The sequence below is a fragment of the Entelurus aequoreus genome, linkage group LG25 (assembly GCF_033978785.1).
Source record: "Entelurus aequoreus isolate RoL-2023_Sb linkage group LG25, RoL_Eaeq_v1.1, whole genome shotgun sequence".
Taxonomy (NCBI): domain Eukaryota; kingdom Metazoa; phylum Chordata; class Actinopteri; order Syngnathiformes; family Syngnathidae; genus Entelurus; species Entelurus aequoreus.
The window spans coordinates 37,462,261-37,482,260 of NC_084755.1; the positions used below are offsets into that span (position 1 = coordinate 37,462,261).

The 20,000-nt window shown below is 40.0% G+C and overlaps 1 protein-coding gene across 1 annotated transcript in view; it reads left to right on the forward strand.

Annotated features, from left to right (window-relative positions):
* LOC133642760 (glutamate receptor ionotropic, NMDA 2B-like) overlaps positions 1-20,000 on the forward strand; it is a 346,360-nt gene that overhangs the window by 98,772 nt on the left and 227,588 nt on the right. Inside the window, exon 2 of the mRNA XM_062037135.1 lies at positions 16,744-17,355. Within this exon, the coding sequence (XP_061893119.1) occupies positions 16,744-17,355 (612 nt within the window). The remainder of the gene's footprint in view (positions 1-16,743; positions 17,356-20,000) is intronic.

The window sequence follows — 20,000 nt, forward strand, 5'->3', positions numbered from 1 at the left end:
TAATAGATTTAAGGTACATCAATAAAGTTAAATAGTAGATTTATGGTACATCAATAAAGTTAAATAGTAGATTTAAGGTACACCAATAAAGTTAAATAGTAGATTTAAGGTACATCAATAAAGTTAAATAGTAGATTTAAGGTACATAAATATGGTTGAATAGAAGATTTAAGGTACACCAATAAAGTTAAATAGTAGATTTAAGGTACACCAATATAGTTAAATAGTAGATTTAAGGTACATTAATATAATTAAATAGTAGATTCAAGGTACATCAATATGGTTGAATAGAATATTTAAGGTGCATAAATTAACTTAAATAGTAGATTTAAGTTACATCAATATAGTTAAATAGTAGATTTAAGGTACATTAATAAAGTTAAATAGTAGATTTAAGGTACACCAATAAAGTTAAATAGTAGATTTAAGGTACACCAATAAAGTTAAATAGTAGATTTAAGGTACATCAATAAAGTTAAATAGTAGATTTAAGGTACACCAATAAAGTTAAATAGTAGATTTAAGGTACACCAATAAAGCTAAATAGTAGATTTAAGGTACACCAATAAAGTTTAAATAGTAGATTTAAGGTACATCAATAAAGTTAAATAGTAGATTTAAGGTACACCAATAAAGTTAAATAGTAGATTTAAGGTACACCAATAAAGTTAAATAGTAGATTTAAGGTACATCAATAAAGTTAAATAGTAGATTTAAGGTACATAAATATGGTTGAATAGAAGATTTAAAGTACACCAATAAAGTTAAATAGTAGATTTAAGGTACACCAATATAGTTAAATAGTAGATTTAAGGTACATTAATATAATTAAATAGTAGATTTAAGGTACATCAATATGGTTGAATAGAAGATTTAAGGTGCATAAATTAACTTAAATAGTAGATTTAAGTTACATCAATATAGTTAAATAGTAGATTTAAGGTACATTAACATAATTAAATAGTAGATTTAAGGTACATCAATAAAGTTAAATAGTAGCTTTAAGGTACATTATTATAATTAAATAGTAGGTTTAAGGTACATCAATATAGTTAAATATTAGATTTAAGGTACATTGCTAAACAAAACTGGTTAAATAGTAGATTTAAGGTACATCAATATAGTTAGTAGATTTAAGGTACATCAATATACAAAAGTAGTTAAATAGTAGCTTTAAGGTACACCAATATAGTTAAATAGTAGCTTTAAGGTGCATCAATATAGTTAAATAGTAGATTTAAGGTAACATCACTATACAAAAGAATTTAAAAAAGTAGCTTTAAGGTACATCAATATAGTTAAATAGTAGATTTAAGGTACATTAATATAATTAAATAGTAAATTTAAGGTACATCAATAACGTTAAATAGTAGCTTTAAGGTACATTAATATAATTAAATAGTAGGTTTAAGGTACATCAATATAGTTAAATATTAGATTTAAGGTACATTGATAAACAAAACTAGTTAAATAGTAGATTTAAGGTACATCAATATAGTTAGTAGATTTAAGGTACATCAATATAGTTAGTAGATTTAAGGTACATCAATATACAAAAGTAGTTAAATAGTAGCTTTAAGGTACACCAATATAGTTAAATAGTAGATTTAAGGGACATCAATATAGTTAAATAGTAGATTTAAGGGACATCAATATAGTTAAATAGTAGATTTAAGGGACATCAATATACAAAAATAGTTAAATCGTAGATGTAAGGTACATCAATATAAAAAAGTATTTAAATAGTAGCTTTAAGGTACACCAATATAGTTAAATATTAGATTTTAGTTACATCAATATAGTTAAATAGTATATTTAAAGTACATCAATATAATTAAATAGTAGATTTAAGGTAACATAACTATACAAAAGAATTAAAAAAGTAGCTTTAAGGTACATCAATATAGTTAAATAGTAGATTTAAGGTACATTAATATAATTAAATAGTAGATTTAAGGTACATCAATATGGTTGAATAGAAGATTTAAGGTGCATAAATTAACTTAAATAGTAGATTTAAGTTACATCAATATAGTTAAATAGTAGATTTAAGGTACATTAATATAATTAAATAGTAGATTTAAGGTACATCAATAAAGTTAAATAGTAGCTTTAAGGTACATTAATATAATTAAATAGTAGGTTTAAGGTACATCAATATAGTTACATATTAGATTTAAGGTACATTGATAAACAAAACTAGTTAAATAGTAGATTTAAGGTACATCAATATAGTTAGTAGATTTAAGGTACATCAATATACAAAAGTAGTTAAATAGTAGCTTTAAGGTACACCAATATAGTTAAATAGTAGATTTAAGGGACATCAATATTCAAAAATAGTTAAGTCGTAGATGTAAGGTACATCAATATAAAAAAGTATTTAAATAGATTTAAGGTACATCAATATAGTTAAATAGTAGATTCAAGGTATATCAATAAAGTTAAATAGTAGATTTTAGTTACATCAATATAGTTAAATAGTATATTTAAGGTACATGAATATAATTAAATAGTAGGTTTAAGGTACATCAATATAATTAAATAGTAGATTTAAGGTGCATCAATGTACACAAGTAGTTAAATAGTAAATTTAAGGTACATTAAAATAGTTAAATAGTAGATTTAAGGTACATCAATAAAGTTAAATAATAAGTTTAAGGTACATCAATATAGTTAAACAGTAGATTTAAGGTACATCAATAAAGTTAAATAGTAGGTTTAAGGTACATCAATATAGTTAAATAGTAGGTTTAAGGTACATCAATATAGTTAAATAGTAGATTTAAGGTACATCAATAAAGTTAAATAGTAGGTTTAAGGTACATCAATGTACACAAGTAGTTAAATAGTAAATTTAAGGTACATTAATATAGTTAAATAGTAGATTGAAGGTACATTAATAAAGTTAAATAGCAGGTTTAAGGTACATCATCATAGTTAAATAGTAGATTTAAGGAACATCAATACACAAAAGTAGCTAAATAGTAGCTTTAAGGTACATCAATATAGTTAAATAGTACATTTAAGGGATAACAATATACAAAAGTAGTTAAATATTAGATGTAAGGTACATCAATATAAAAAAGTATTTAAATAGTAGGTTTAAGGTATGTCAATATAGTTAAATAGTAGATTTAAGGTACATCAATATAGTTAAATAGTAGATTTAAGGTACGAGAGAGCGGTTTTGCGATCATTCAAAACTAAAATATATGAAGGAAAGAGAGCGAAAGGCCCAAAGAAGCTGTGAGAGTGGTTTTGCTATCATTTTAAAACTTAAATATATGTCAGTGCGGCTAATATATGGAAACATATGTTTTTCTTCTAAAAATGTAGTGGGTGTGGCTTATATACCGGGGTGCTCTATAGTCCCATTTGTATTCTTTCAACATATATGTGTGTGTGTGTGTGTGTGTGTGTGTGTGTGTGTGTGTGTGTGTGTGTGTGTGTGTGTGTGTGTGTGTGTGTGTGTGTGTGTGTGTGTGTGTGTGTGTGTGTGTGTGTGTGTGTGTGTGTGTGTGTGTGTGTGTGTGTGTGAGTGAGTGAGTGTGAGAGTTGGGCCCCGCAGCCTGGCGGTAGTGGCTATCTGCAGTCCACCCGAGTGGAAGTGATATGGCTGCCGTGTGCGCTGGTGTGGCTAACGGAGCAAATGGCGGGTGAGAGGAGAGGGAAACGGGGTCATTTTGTGTCGCAACCTTACGCCCCCTTTTGGTAGCCTCCGTGTTTCTTTTTCGGACGCGATGTGACAGGTCGTGACACGTGTTGACGTCTTCATCTTTCTGATTGGTCCATAGATTTACCTCGTTTTGTGTGTGTGTGTGTGTGTGTGTGTGTTGAGGGCTGGTGAGTGTGTACTTAAAGTGTGTGTAACAAGGTACGACGCTTATTGGTTGTGGCTAAATATGCATAAAGTAGAGCGTGTGTGTGTGTGTGTGTGTGTGTGTGTGTGTGTGTGTGTGTGTGTGTGTGTGTGTGTGTGTGTGTGTGTGTGTGTGTGTGTGTGTGTGTGTGTGTGTGTGTGTGTGTGTGTGTAGATAAATCTTTGCTAATCTGCATTAAGTACACCCACTGCAGCGAGGCACAGTTTGCAGGATCGCGTTGCGTGTGTGGGATCAATGCTCATTGGAAATGGTGTGTCTGGCCGAGGTTAGCCGCTAAAGTCCTGCACTGCATTGTAGATAATGTGCACGCTGCATGTGTAGATACTTTTCAAATGGCTGGTAGTAAAATGGAGCTGTTTGGCCACAAATACCCAGCAATATGATTGGGGGAGAAAAAGTGAGGCCTTTAATCCCAGGAACACCATGCCCACCGTCAAGCATGGTGATGGTAGTATTATGCTCTGGGCCTGTTTTAGCTGCCAATGGAACTGGTGCTTTAAATGGGACAATGAAAAAGGAGGATTGCCTCCTAAATTATTCAGGACAAGCTAAAATCATCAGCCCGGAGGCTGGGTCTTGGGCGGAGTTGGGTGGTCCAACAGGACAATGACCCCAAACACGCGTCAAAAGTGGTTAAAAAAAAATGGAAATGATCAGCTGGACTCTCGACGCGATTGACAACAATTTTCGACGAGGAAAAGAGGAAGTGAATCGCAAGATGGATCACATCATGGAGAAGCTTGCTGAAAAGGAAAAATTGAATATGAGGGCCAGCATGGACGAATAGAACAGACAAGTCATTGTAATGTCTGCTCGCGGAAAACAAACATCCTAATCTACGATTTGACTCCCTCGAATGGCCTTGACGCTGCAACAACAGGAGCAGGCTGTTCTGTAAACACCCCCAAGGACACCTCAATGATGGACGCTTTTCACCTCCCTCCCTCCTCAACGACACCTGGAGTCCAACTTTTGCTTGCATGCAGAACGGTCCCAGCCTATGAACATTACATCGACACACCCAAGACAATGGGCATATACACACACACACACACACCCTCCCCCACCCCACGCCTTCACCACCGCTTGATTCCCCTCGGGGTGATGGACGGCTGGCAGCACTTCATAGCAGCAGTCGACCTCCAGGGTCCCAACTCCCCCCCATCTGTTGCGAGTTGTTGTGATGAAATGTAACATGTTTATGTGTGCATTGCGTGGAGTTTTTCCCCCACTCCAGACTAGGCCCCCTTAGGAGCCCAGTCTAGATTGTATTTTTTACCCTTTTCCCATCTTTTACGGGGTGCCTTGTGGTGACCCATCAGCGTTCCTGTTCTGTAACCCTGTACACTGTTTGTTTGTCTCATCTTGAACGGGTTTGTGCTGAAAACATAGTTTCGTTGTACTTGTGCAATGACAATAAAGTCCTATCCTATCCTAAATCAGGCTAGAATGAAGGTTTTAGAATGGCCTTCCCAAAGTCCTGACTTAAAGGTGTGGACAATGCTGAAGAAACAAGTCCATGTCAGAAAAGCAACACATTTAGCTGAACTGCACCAATTTTGTCAAGAGGAGTGGTCAAAAATTCAAGCAGAAGCTTGTGGATGGCTACCAAAAGCGCCTTATTGCAGTGAAACTTGCCAAGGGACATGTAAGCAAATATTAACATTGCTGTATGTATGTTAAAAAGAGAGCGAAAGGCCCAAAGAAGACCAGAGAGCGGTTTTGCGATCATTCAAAACTGAAGTATATGTTAGAAAGAGAGCAAAAGGCCCAAAGAAGACGAGAGAGCACTTTTGCGATCACTCAACACTGAAATGTGTGTTAGAAAGAGAGCAAAAGGCCCAAAGAAGACGAGAGAGAAATTTTACGATCATTCAAAACTGAAGTATATGTTAGAAAGAGAGCAAAAGGCCCAAAGAAGACGAGAGAGAACTTTTCCGATCATTCAAAACTGAAGTATATGTTAGAAAGAGAGCAAAAGGCCCAAAGAAGACGAGAGAGCGGTTTTGCGATCATTCAAAACTGAAGTATGTGTTAGAAAGAGAGCAAAAGGCCCAAAGAAGACGAGAGAGCACTTTTGCGATCATTCAAAACTGAAGTATATGTCAGAAAGAGAGCAAAAGGCCCAAAGAAGACGAGAGAGCGATCATTCAAAACTGAAATATGTGACCGAAAGACCCAAAGATTTTGTTCATGGGGGACCAAATTTAAATAATTTTGCAGATTTGCTCACATTTTCAGTAGACCCATAATAAATTCATTAAAGAAGCAAACTTCATGAATGTGCTCCAATCACTCTATCACCAAAAAAATAAGAGTTGTAGAAATGATTGTAAATTCAAGACAGCCATGACTTTGATTGATTGATTGATTGATTGATTGATTGATTTATTGATTGATTGAAGCTTTTATTAGTAGATTGCACAGTGAAGTACATATTCCGTACAATTGACCACTAAATGGTAACACCCGAATACGTTTTTCAACTTGTTTTAAGTCAGGGTCCACGTAAATTGATTCATGTTACAAATATATACTATCATCATAATCATACTTGCCAACCCTCCCGTTTTTACCGGGAGACTCCCGGTATTCAGCGCCTCTCCCGATAACCTCCCGGCAGAGATTTTCTCCCGACAAACTCCCGGTATTCAGCCGGAGCTGGAGGCCACGCCCCTTCCAGCTCAATGCGGACCTGAGTGGGGACAGCCTGTTCTCACGTCCGCTTTCCCACAATATAAACAGCTTGCCTGCCCAATGACGTCATAACTGTAGAATGATCGAGGGCGAGTTCTTGGTTTCTTATGTGGGTTTATTGTTAGGCAGTTTCATTATCGTCCTCCCAGCGCGGTAACAACACACAACAACAGCAGTCACGTTTAGTCTACCGTAAAGCAGTTCTTCTGTCGTAAACAGCAATGTTGTGACACTCTTAAACAGGACAATACTGCCATCTACTGGATAGCCTCCAGAACACTGAAATTCAAGTATTTATTTTATTTATATGTATAATAAAATATATATATAGCTAGAATTCACTGAAAGTCAAGTATTTCATACATATACATATATATATATATATATATATATATATATATATATATATATATATATATATATATATATATATATATATATATATGAAATACTTGAGTTGGTGAATTCTAGCTTAAATATATTCCCCTCTTAACCACGCCCCCAATCACGCCCCCCCACCCCCCACCTCCCGGTATCGGAGGTCTCAAGGTTGGCAAGTATGATCATAATACAGTCATCACACAAGTTAATCATCAGAGTATATACATTGAATTATTTACATTATTTACAATCCGGGGGGTGGGGGGGGGGTGGGGGATGTGGAGGGGGAGGGGGGGTTTAGGTTTGGTTGGTATCATCACTTCAGTCATCAACAATTGCATCATCAGAGAAATGGACATTGGAACAGTGTAGGTCTGACTTGGTAGGATATGTACAGTAAGTAGTGGACATAGAGAGAGAGATCAGAAATTATAAAAAAAAGTGTCTACATTTGATTATTTACAATCCGAAGAGGTATGATGTGGAAGGGGGAGGGAGGGGAGGGTGTTAGTCAAGGGTTGAAGTTGCCTGGAGGTGTTGTTTTAGTGCGGTTTTGAAGGAGGATAGAGATGCCCTTTCTTTTACACCTGTTGGGAGTGTATTCCACATTGATGTGGCATAGAAAGAGAATGAGTTAAGACCTTTGTTAGATCGGAATCTGGGTTTAACGTGGTTTGTGGAGCTCCCCCTGGTGTTGTGGTTATGGCGGTCATTTACGTTAAGGAAGTAGTTTGACATGTACTTCGGTATCAGGGAGGTGTAGCGGATTTTATAGACCAGGCTCAGTGCAAGTTGTTTCACTCTGTCCTCCACCCTGAGCCAGCCCACTTTGGAGAAGTGGGTAGGAGTGAGGTGTGATCTGGGGTGGAGGTCTAGAAGTAACCTGACTAGCTTGTTCTGAGATGTTTGGAGTTTAGATTTGAGGGTTTTGGAGGTGCTAGGGTACCAGGAGGTGCAAGCGTAATCGAAAAAGGGTAGAACGAGAGATCCCGCTAGAATCTTCAAGGTGCTTTTGTTGACCAGAGAGGAGATTCTGTAGAGAAATCTCGTTCGTTGGTTGACCTTTTTGATTACCTTGGTTGCCATTTTATCACAGGAAAGGTTAGCCTCCAGAATGGAACCTGAGACATGATGTTCTTTACAAGTGTATGTAAACTTTTGACCACGACTGTATATATATATATATATATATATATATATATATATATATATATATATATATATATATATATATATATATATATATATATATATATGTGTGTGTGTGAGTCTGTATGTGTGTTGTGTATCTCCGTGTCCATCAGCTCCTCCATGTAGGCCTCTCTTAATTGTTGCCATGGAAACAGAGTGCTGCCAGAGAAGTCCAGATTCAAAGGGGCCGTGTCTTTTGCTTTCTCTCCGTGCGATTCTCTCTCTTTTTCATCTCCTTGCAGCATATTCTCCTCGTCACTTTCATCTCTGATGTGTCTTCACCAAGGTCCTCCTCGGTGTGCGCGGCCCGTCTTTCCTCCCACGGCGCCCTCCTCCTCCCTGGCGTCGTCCCTCCGTAACGTCTCGCCTCCCACCTCTCCGTCCTTCCCGGGGAGGCGTGTGCGCTCGACGATTAACACAGGGACCTGTAATTAGAGCTGACGAACCCTCGGTAATTAGTTTTCCCGAAAGAAGTTGTTCTGTCATTTGTGTGAAGGTCCCTTTATCTCCGTCACAATCCCTGCCTGCTTTCTTCACCCTTCCTGTCAATTCCTGCCTCGTTAGCTGTCAGCCTTTTTGGGTGATTGTTGTTTTTTGGGGGCTCTTTGTTCCTGCCATCTGCTTTGCTACATGCACGTACAAAGTAGAGACGACTTACAATGCACCACATTGATAAGCAGCTACACCGCCATCATTCAAAGCTGAAATGTATGTTAGAAAGAGAGCGAAAGGCCCAAAGAAGACGAGAGAGCGGTTTTGGGATCATTCAAAACTGAAATATATGTTAGAAAGAGAGCAAAAGGCCCAAAGAAGACAAGAGAGCGGTTTTGGGATCATTCAAAACTGAAATATATGTTAGAAAGAGAGCAAAAGGCCCAAAGAAGACGAGAGGCCGGTTTTGCGATCATTCAAAACTGAAATAAATGTTAGAAAGAGAGCGAAAGGCCCAAAGAAGAAAAGAGAGCGGTTTTGGGATCATTCAAAACTGAAATATATGTTAGAAAGAGAGCAAAAGGCCCAAAGAAGACAAGAGAGCGGTTTTGGGATCATTCAAAACTGAAATATATGTTAGAAAGAGAGCAAAAGGCCCAAAGAAGACGAGAGGCCGGTTTTGCGATCATTCAAAACTGAAATAAATGTTAGAAAGAGAGCGAAAGGCCCAAAGAAGAAAAGAGAGCGGTTTTGGGATCATTCAAAACTGAAATATATGTTAGAAAGAGAGCAAAAGGCCCAAAGAAGACGAGAGGCCGATTTTGCGATCATTCAAAACTGAAATATATGTTAGAAAGAGAGCGAAAGGCCCAAATAAGACGAGAGAGTGGTTTTCTGATAATTCTGAACTGAAATATGTTAGAAAGAGAGCGAAATGTCCCAACAAAGACAAGAGAGCAGTTTTTTCCGATCATTCAAAACTGAAATATATGTTAGAAAGAGAGCAAAAGGCCCAAAGAAGACGAGAGGGCGGTTTTGCGATCATTTTAAAACTGACATACATGTTAGAAAGAGAGCGAAAGGCCCAAATAAGACGAGAGAGTGGTTTTCTGATCATTCTGAACTGAAATATATGTTAGAAAGAGAGCGAAATGTCCCAACAAAGACAAGAGAGCAGTTTTTTCCGATCATTCAAAACTGAAATATATGTTAGAAAGAGAGCAAAAGGCCCAAAGAAGACGAGAGAGCGGTTTTGCGATCATTCAAAACTGAAATATATGTTAGAAAGAGAGCAAAAGGCCCAAAAAGGGACGAAAAGCAGTTTGTGATCATTCAAAAATGAAATATATGTTAGAAAGAGAGCGAAAGGCCCAAAGAAGACTAGAGAGTGGTTTTGCGATCATTCAAAACTGAAATATGTGTTGGAAAGAGAGCAAAAGGCCCAAAGAAGACGAAAGAGCGGTTTTACGATCATTCAAAACTGAAGTATATGTTAGAAAGAGAGCGAAAAGCCCAAAGAAGAGGAGAGAGCGGTTTTGCGATCATTTTAAAACTGAAATATGTGTTAGAAAGAGAGCAAAAAGCCCAAAGAAGACAAGAGAGTGGTTTTGCGATCATTCAAAACTGAAATATGTGTTAGAAAGAGAGCAAAAGGCCCAAAGAAGACGAGAGCGGTTTTGCGATCATTCAAAACTGAAATATATGTTAGAAAGAGAGCAAAAGGGCCGAAAAGCAGTTTGTGATCATTCAAAAATGAAATATATGTTAGAAAGAGAGCGAAAGGCCCAAAGAAGACTAGAGGGTGGTTTTGCGATCATTCAAAACTGAAATATATGTTAGAAAGAGAGCGAAAGGCCCAAAGAAGACGAGAGAGCGGTTTTGCGATCATTCAAAACTGAAGTATATGTTAGAAAGAGAGCGAAAAGCCCAAAGAAGAGGAGAGAGCGGTTTTCTGATAATTCTGAACTGAAATATGTTAGAAAGAGAGCGAAATGTCCCAACAAAGACAAGAGAGCAGTTTTTTCCGATCATTCAAAACTGAAATATATGTTAGAAAGAGAGCAAAAGGCCCAAAGAAGACGAGAGGGCGGTTTTGCGATCATTTTAAAACTGACATACATGTTAGAAAGAGAGCGAAAGGCCCAAATAAGACGAGAGAGTGGTTTTCTGATCATTCTGAACTGAAATATATGTTAGAAAGAGAGCGAAATGTCCCAACAAAGACAAGAGAGCAGTTTTTTCCGATCATTCAAAACTGAAATATATGTTAGAAAGAGAGCAAAAGGCCCAAAGAAGACGAGAGAGCGGTTTTGCGATCATTCAAAACTGAAATATATGTTAGAAAGAGAGCAAAAGGCCCAAAAAGGGACGAAAAGCAGTTTGTGATCATTCAAAAATGAAATATATGTTAGAAAGAGAGCGAAAGGCCCAAAGAAGACTAGAGAGTGGTTTTGCGATCATTCAAAACTGAAATATGTGTTGGAAAGAGAGCAAAAGGCCCAAAGAAAACGAAAGAGCGGTTTTGCGATCATTCAAAACTGAAGTATATGTTAGAAAGAGAGCGAAAAGCCCAAAGAAGAGGAGAGAGCGGTTTTGCGATCATTTTAAAACTGAAATATGTGTTAGAAAGAGAGCAAAAAGCCCAAAGAAGACAAGAGAGTGGTTTTGCGATCATTCAAAACTGAAATATGTGTTAGAAAGAGAGCAAAAGGCCCAAAGAAGACGAGAGCGGTTTTGCGATCATTCAAAACTGAAATATATGTTAGAAAGAGAGCAAAAGGGCCGAAAAGCAGTTTGTGATCATTCAAAAATGAAATATATGTTAGAAAGAGAGCGAAAGGCCCAAAGAAGACTAGAGGGTGGTTTTGCGATCATTCAAAACTGAAATATATGTTAGAAAGAGAGCGAAAGGCCCAAAGAAGACGAGAGAGCGGTTTTGCGATCATTCAAAACTGAAATATATGTTAGAAAGAGAGCGAAAAGCCCAAAGAAGAGGAGAGAGCGGTTTTGCGATCATTTTAAAACTGAAATATAAGTTAGAAAGAGAGCAAAAGGCCCAAAGAAGACGAGAGAGCGGTTTTGCGATCATTCAAAACTGAAATAAATGGTGTAAAGAGAGCAAAAGGTCCAAAAAACGAAAGAGCAGTTTTGCGATCATTCAACACTGAAATATGTTAGAAAGAGAGCGAAAGGCCCAAAGAAGACGTAAGAGCACTTTTGCGATCATTCAAAACTGAAATTTGTGTTAGAAAGAGAGCAAAAGGCCCAAAGAAGACGAGAGAGCACTTTTGCGATCATTCAAAACTGAAATATATGTTAGAAAGAGAGCAAAAGGCCCAAAGAAGACAAGAGAGCGGTTTTGTGATCATTCAAATTTGAAAATTTTGTTAGAAAAAGAGCGAAAGGCCCAAATAAGATGAGAGGGATTTTTTTCAACCATTCAAAACTGAAATATATGTTAGAAAGAGAGCGAAAGGCCCTAAGAAGACGAGAGAGTGGTTTTGTGATCATTTTAACACTGAAATATATGTTAGAAAGACAGTGAAAGGCCCAAAGAAGACGAGAGGGTGGTTTTGCGATCATTCAAAATTGAAATATATGGTAGAAAGAGAGCGAAAGGCCCAAATAAGATGAGAGAGCAGATTTGCGATCATTTAGAACTAAAATATATGTTAGAAAGAGAGCAAAAGGCCCAAAAAAAACAAAAAGCAGTTTTGCGATCATTCAAAACTGAAATTTTTGTTAGAAAAAGAACGAAAGCCCCAAATAAGATGAAAGGGATTTTTTTTCAATCATTCAAAACTGAAATATATGTTAGAAAGAGAGCGAAATGCCCAAAGAAGACGAGAGAGCGGTTTTGCGATCATTCAAATGTTTTTCTAAAAACAAAACAGTGCCCACAAAAACATTTTGTGACATTCAAATAGAACTTGTAATTTAAAAAAAAATATGTTGTATTTAATTTAATTTTATATTCAAACAAGTCGACATAAAAAATAAGAAATAAAATCTACAAGAAATTGCCATAATTATTGCAGCGTTACAAAAAGAAACTTGTAAAGTTTGATGCTTATAATCCCGGGTGTTCCTGAACGCAACCTCGCTCTGTCATTGGTGCATAATGAGGAAGTGCTGGCTACTGGCGAGTCCAGCTCACCTCACCTCAACTCACTGTCCAGCACAGCTCTTTAGGCCCCAGGAAGTGAGTGTTACACAACATACCGGCCCGTTCCGCCGACACATGCAGACGTGAACATGTTGTCTCAATAAGACAGGCCAGCTGTGTTGCCACGCTGCCTTTTTTCACTTCGCCCGTCTCGCCATCTGTTTCTCTCACAATTCCCATTTAAATGAGCGAGGGGAAGAAGCAGCAGATATGTGAAGAAGCAGCAGATATGTGAAGAAGCAGCAGATATGTGAAGATGCGGAGATGGCGAGGAAGTGTGATAGAAGGTTGATAGGGGAGGGTGATCATATCTTAAGTGGCCGCTAAGCCGTCAATCACTTCATGTCACTTTTGGCATCCATCACTTTGCCTGCGCCTCGGTCTGGCTGGTATCTCTCCCAGCACTTTGTCAGTCAGTCAGACCTGCTAGAGAGTCTCCTTTTCTCGTACATGTCCTCCATCATACGCACCTTCATGTGGAGGATGAACTGTGGCTGCCCTCGGAGGGCGACACGGAACAGTCAATTCCCTATTGTCCCCATTATAGAGAAAGGGACAAGCGGTAGAAAATGGGTGGATGGATAGAGCGCACCGGTGTATAAGCCACGCCCACTACATTTCAAAATAAACACATCTTTCCATATCTCAGCCGCACCGTTGCAGTCGCAGATATATACTTTGTGAAATGACTTATTTACACAGGAATATTTATTTACATGCCTTAATTGTTTCCAAATAACAGAGCAGTAAAACGGCTGATCAGACAAAACAGAAGTCATCGTCATGGACCCACTAGCTGCGCAAGCTAGCTCTCCAGTCAGCCAAACAGACTCGGGAACTCCACGGTGACGCAAGCCACAATTAATGACGTGGCGGGCCACATAAAGTGAGGTGGCAAGCCATTTTAAATGATGTGGCAAGCCACTTTAAATGAGGTGGCAAGCCACATTTAAGATGTGGTGGGCGACATTAAATGATGAGGCAAGCCACATTAAATGAAGTGGCAAGCCACATGTAAGGACGTGGCGGGCCAGATTAAATGATATGCGGGCCAAATAAATGATGTGGCAAGCCATATTAAATGATGTGGCGGGCGACATTAAATGATGTTGCCAGCCACATTAAATGATGTTGCCAGCCACATTTAATGATGTGGCGGGCCACGTTAAATCATGTGCGGGCCACATTAAATCATGTGCGGGCCACATTAAATCATGTGCGGGCCACATTAAATCCTGTGCGGGCCAATTAAATGACGTGGCAAGCCACTTTAAATGACGTGGCGGGCCACATTCAATGGTGTGGTGGGCGACATTAAATGATGTTGCCAGCCACATTTAATGAAGTGGCGGGCCACATAAAGGGATGTGGCAAGCCACATTAAATGAAGTGGCAAGCCACATTTAATGACATGGTGGGCACATGTCGGGCCAGATTAAATGATATGCGGGCCAATTAAAGGATGTGGCAAGCCATATTAAATGATGTGGCGGGCTACATTCAATGGTGTGGTGGGCGACATTAAATGATGAGGCAAGCCACATTAAATGATGTTGCCAGCCACATTTAATGATGTGGCGGGCGACATTAAATGATGTTGCCAGCCACATTAAATGATGTTGCCAGCCACATTTAATGATGTGGCGGGCCACATTAAATCATGTGCGGGCCACATTAAATCATGTGCGGGCCAATTAAATGATGTGGCAAGCCATATTAAATGATGTGGCGGGCCACGATCAATGGTGTGGTGGGCGACATTAAATGATGTTGCCAGCCATATTTAATGATGTGGCGGGCCACCTTCAATGATGTGGCGGGCCACATAAAGTGATGTGGCAAGCCATATTAAATGATGTGGCAAGCCACTTTAAATGAAGTGGCAAGCCATTTTAAATGAAGTGGCAAGCCACATTTAATGACGTGGCGGGCCAGATTAAATGATATGCGGGCCAATTAAAGGATGTGGCAAGCCATATTAAATGACGTGGCGGGCTACATTCAATGATGTGTCGGGCGACATTAAATGAAGTGGCAAGCCACATTTAAGGATGTGGTGGCCACATGTAATGACGTGGCGGGCCAGATTAAATGATGTGCGGGCCAATAAAATGATGTGGCGGGCCACTTCAATGATGTGGTGGGCGACATTGAATGATGTTGCCAGCCACATTTAATGACGTGGTGGGCACATGCAATGATGTGGCAGGCCACATTAAATGATGTGTGGGCCAATTAAATGATGTGCGGGCCAATTTAATGATGTGGCAAGCCACTTTAAATGAACTGGCAAGCCACATTTAATGATGTGGTGAGCCAAATTGAATGATGTGGCGGGCCACACTCATTGACGTGGCAAGCCAAATTTAATGACATGGCGGGCCACATTCAATGACGTGGTGGGCGACATTAAATTATGAGGCAAGCCACATTCAATGATGTGGCCAGCCACTTTTAATGACGTTGTGGGCACACGTAATGATATGGCAGGCCAACTTAAATGATGTGCGGGCCAATTAAATGATGTGGCAAGCCACATGTAATGATGTGGCAAGCCATTTTAAATGATGTGGCGGGCCAATTAAATGATGTGGCAAGCCACATTTATTGATGTGGCAAGCCAAATTTAATGATGTGGCAGGTTAATGTGGCGGGCACATGTAATGACGTGGCGGGCCACATTAAATGATGTTGTGGATTACTTACCTTAAATGATGTGGCAAGCCACCTTAAATGATGTGGCAAGCCACCTTAAATGAGGTGGCAAGCCACATTAAATGAGGTGGCAAGCCACATTAAATGAGGTGGCAAGCCACATTAAATGAGGTGGCAAGCCACATGTAATGAGGTGGCAAGCCACATGTAATGAGGTGGTGGGCCACATGTAATGATGTGGCGGGCCACATGTAATGAAGCTGAACAAAGGATGAGTGACTGCATGAGAAGTAAACAAGCTAACTTGCATAAATGACATTAGCAAAGGTGAGTTCCAAAAAGGATGGGACTTCAAAGAGTGCCTTCAGGAACACCTCAGTAGGCCACAATAAATGATGTGCCTTCAGGAACACCTCAGTTGGCCACAATAAATGATGTTGCTTCAAGGAACGCTTCAGTTGGGTCAATCACAAGTTTGGCCTTTGTCTCCCAGGTATTTGATGTAGTTTGAACTTCTGTCTCCTTTGTCTCTTAGGTATTTGATGTAGTTTGAACTTCTGTCTCCTTTGTCTCTTAGGTATTTGATGTAGTTTGACCTTCTGTCTCATTTGTCTCTTAGGTATTTGATGTAGTTTGACCTTCTGTCTCCTTTGTCTCTTAGGTATTTGATGTAGTTTGACCTTCTGTCTCCTTTGTCTCTTAGGTATTTGATGTAGTTTAAACTTCTGCCTCCTTTGTCTCCTAGGTATTTGATGTAGTTTGAACTTCTGTCTCCTTTGTCTCATAGGTATTTGATGTAGTTTAAACTTCTGCCTCCTTTGTCTCCTAGGTATTTGATGTAGTTTGAACTTCTGTCTCCTTTGTCTCCCCAGGTATTTGATGTAGTTTGAACTTCTGTCTCCTTTGTCTCTTAGGTATTTGATGTAGTTTGAACTTCTGTCTCCTTTGTCTCTTAGGTATTTGATGTAGTTTGAACTTCTGTCTCCTTTGTCTCTTAGGTATTTGATGTAGTTTGAACTTCTGTCTCCTTTGTCTCTTAGGTATTTGATGTAGTTTGAACTTCTGTCTCCTTTGTCTCCCCAGGTATTTGATGTAGTTTGAACTTCTGTCTCCTTTGTCTCCCCAGGTATTTGATGTAGTTTGAACTTCTGTCTCCTTTGTCTCTTAGGTATTTGATGTAGTTTGAACTTCTGTCTCCTTTGTCTCTTAGGTATTTGATGTAGTTTGAACTTCTGTCTCCTTTGTCTCTTAGGTATTTGATGTAGTTTGAACTTCTGTCTCCTTTGTCTCCCCAGGTATTTGATGTAGTTTGAACTTCTGTCTCCTTTGTCTCCCCAGGTATTTCTCTCCCGCTCCTCCACCATGCCTGCCAGCGGCCGCCCTTCCCCTCTGCGCCTCCTCTGCTCCTGCGCCCCCTCAGTTGTCCAGGAGCGAGGGAGGCGGGGCCGACACCCCCGTCCGCCCCCGCCGCCGTCGCTCCACCGCCACGCCAAAGTCTCCCTCGGTGTGCTCCTCCTCTTCCTCTGCCTTCTCCACCTGCCCCCCGCCTGCCACTCCCGGAGAGAAAAGGGAGGGGGCGGCGTCCACTACATCCCCCTGCCCCCGCTCCCGCCCCACCACATGGCCCTCCCCAACATCCTGCGGGGCCTCAGCATCGCCGTGGTCTTGGTGGGCAACTCCAGCGAGATGGCGCTGGCGGGGGCCCGGGAGAAGGAAGACTTCCTCCACATGGCGCCCAACGTGGAGATCCTGACCATGAACGAGACGGACCCAAAGAGCATCATCAAGAGCATCTGTGACTTGATGACGGAGCACTGGCTGCAAGGCGTGGTCTTTGGAGACGACACGGACCAGGAGGCCATCGCCCAGATCCTGGACTTCATTTCGGCCCAGACGCACATCCCTATCCTGGGCGTCCGAGGGGGCTCCTCCATGATTATGGCTGCCAAGGTAGGACTTCTTCACGCTGTTCCTGTTGATCCAGCTTAAACATGATTGATGTCTAGTAGCACGGTAGGTGGTCTCTTTTAGAGACGGTCTTTGCAGTCCTGCACCTTTCAGTGACTGTGATACATTTGAGACATTTGTGATACACAATATATGTTAGAAAGAGAGCAAAAGGCCCAAAGAAGACGAGAGAGCGGTTTTGCGATCATTCAAAACTGAAGTATGTGGTGGAAAGAGAGCAAGAGGCCCAAAGAAGATGAGAGAGGAGTTTTGAGTTCATTTTAAACTGAAATATATGTTAGAAAGAGAGCGAAATGTCCCAAAAAAGACAAGAGAGCAGTTTTTTACGATCATTCAAAACTGAAATATATGGTAGAAAGAGAGCAAAAGGCCCAAAGAAGGCGAGAGAGGAGTTTTGAGTTAATTTTAAACTGAAATATATAGTAGAAAGAGAGCGAAATGTTCCAAAAAAGACAAGAGAGCAGTTTTGCAATCATTCAAAACTGAAATATATGCTAGAAAGAAACTGAAATATATGCTAGAAAGAGAGCAAAAGGCCCAAAGAAGACGAGAGAGGAGTTTTGAGTTCATTCAAAACTGGAATATATAGTAGAAAGAGAGCGAAATGTCCCAAAAAAGACAAGAGAGCAGTTTTTTGCAATCATTCAAAACTGAAATATATGCTAGAAAGAGAGCAAAAGGCCCAAAGAAGGCGAGAGAGGAGTTTTGAGTTAATTTTAAACTGAAATATATAGTAGAAAGAGAGCGAAATGTTCCAAAAAAGACAAGAGAGCAGTTTTACAATCATTCAAAACTGAAATATATGCTAGAAAGAAACTGAAATATATGCTAGAAAGAGAGCAAAAGGCCCAAAGAAGACGAGAGAGGAGTTTTGAGTTAATTCAAAACTGAAATATATAGTAGAAATAGAGCGAAATGTCCCAAAAAAGACAAGAGAGCAGTTTTGCGATCATTCAAAACTGAAGTATATGGTAGAAAGAGAGCAAAAGGCCCAAAGAAGACGAGAGAGGAGTTTTGAGTTCATTCAAAACTGAAATATGTTAGAAAGAGAGCAAAATGTCCCAACAAAGACAAGAGAGCAGTTTTTTGCGATCATTCAAAACTGAAATATATGGTGGAAAGAGAGCAAAAGGCCCAAAGAAGGCGAGAGAGCAGTTTTGAGTTAATTCAAAACTGAAATATATGTTTGAAAGAGAGCGAAAGGCCCAAAGAAGACGAGAGAGCGGTTGTGCGATCATCCCTCCATCCATTTTCTACCGCTTGTCCCTCTCGGGGTGCCGGGGGGGGGGGGGGGGGGTGCTAGATCATTTAAAACTGAAATATATGGTGAAAAAATGTCTCACCTTTCCCCCTCCCTGTTGGGGTTATAACCGGACAGACAGACAGACAGACAGACAGACAGACAGACAGACAGACAGTAGTTTGACTTGAAAGACAAAGTGGTGCTAACGATGTTGCCAATGATGGGATCAGCTGTTCCAGCTCTGCTTATTTACTCAGCCTTGCCTAATGGGATCAAAGCAAGCTTTATCTGCGCCCGCCTGGACTCCAAACTCCCAGCCCATTCTTGGAAGTCATCATCCATGGTGCACACATCCATGGTGCACACAACCACATGCAGTCATCATCCATTGTGCACACATCCATGGTGCACACAACCACATGCAGTCATCATCCATGGTGCACACATCCAGGGTGCACACATCCAGGGTGCACACATCCATGGTGCACACAACCACATGCAGTCATCATCAATGGTGCACATCATCCATGGTGCACACATCCATGGTGCACACATCCATTTGCAGTTCATGAGAAAGGCAAAGCGAGCGTGGCAATGGAGTGAAACATTTGAACACGCCGAGTAGTGCGTCGTCTTCCGTTATAGACAATCTTTGACTTTCAAGCTGGTGGAGTCTCCTCCTGCCTCCAGCTTGTCTGCTGACCTTTCTGCTGCCACCAGGTCGTCACGGCGGCGTGGACTTGAGCCGTCGTGACAACGCCACCCGAGCTCTTCTTCCCGCTCCTTTTCATTAGCAAATTACGGCGACAAATGCCTTGCCGCAGTCCTCTTCTGTTCTAAACGCTTTTGTTCACTAAGTCCTTCTCACGCGTTCTTCAACTCGCAACCCTATCTGGGAGTGTTTTGACAACCACAGCAGTTTGTGGAGGTCCATTAACGCTCTCATTACTTCTGACAGTTGAATAGTCATCAGGTATTTGAACCCAGAGGACTGACGATAAAGAGAGGTGGCTCAAAGAAAAACAACATGGGAGAAAGAGAGCAAAAAGGCCCAAAGAAGACGAGAAACAGGTTTTGTGATCATTTAAAACTGAAATATATGGCAGAAAGAGAGCGAAAGGCCCAAAGAAGACGAAAGAGCAGTTTTGCTATCATTTAAAATTTAATTATATGGTAAAAAGAGAGCAAAAGGCCCAAAGAAGACGAGAAACAGGTTTTGCGATCATTTAAAAACTGAAAAATATGATACAAAGAGAGCAAAAGCCCAAAGTAGATGGGAGAGCAGTTTTGCGATATTCCATCCCATCCATCCATCCATTTTCTACCGCTTGCCCCTTTTGGGGTCGCGGGGGGTGCCGGAGCCTATCTGCATTTGGGCAGTAGG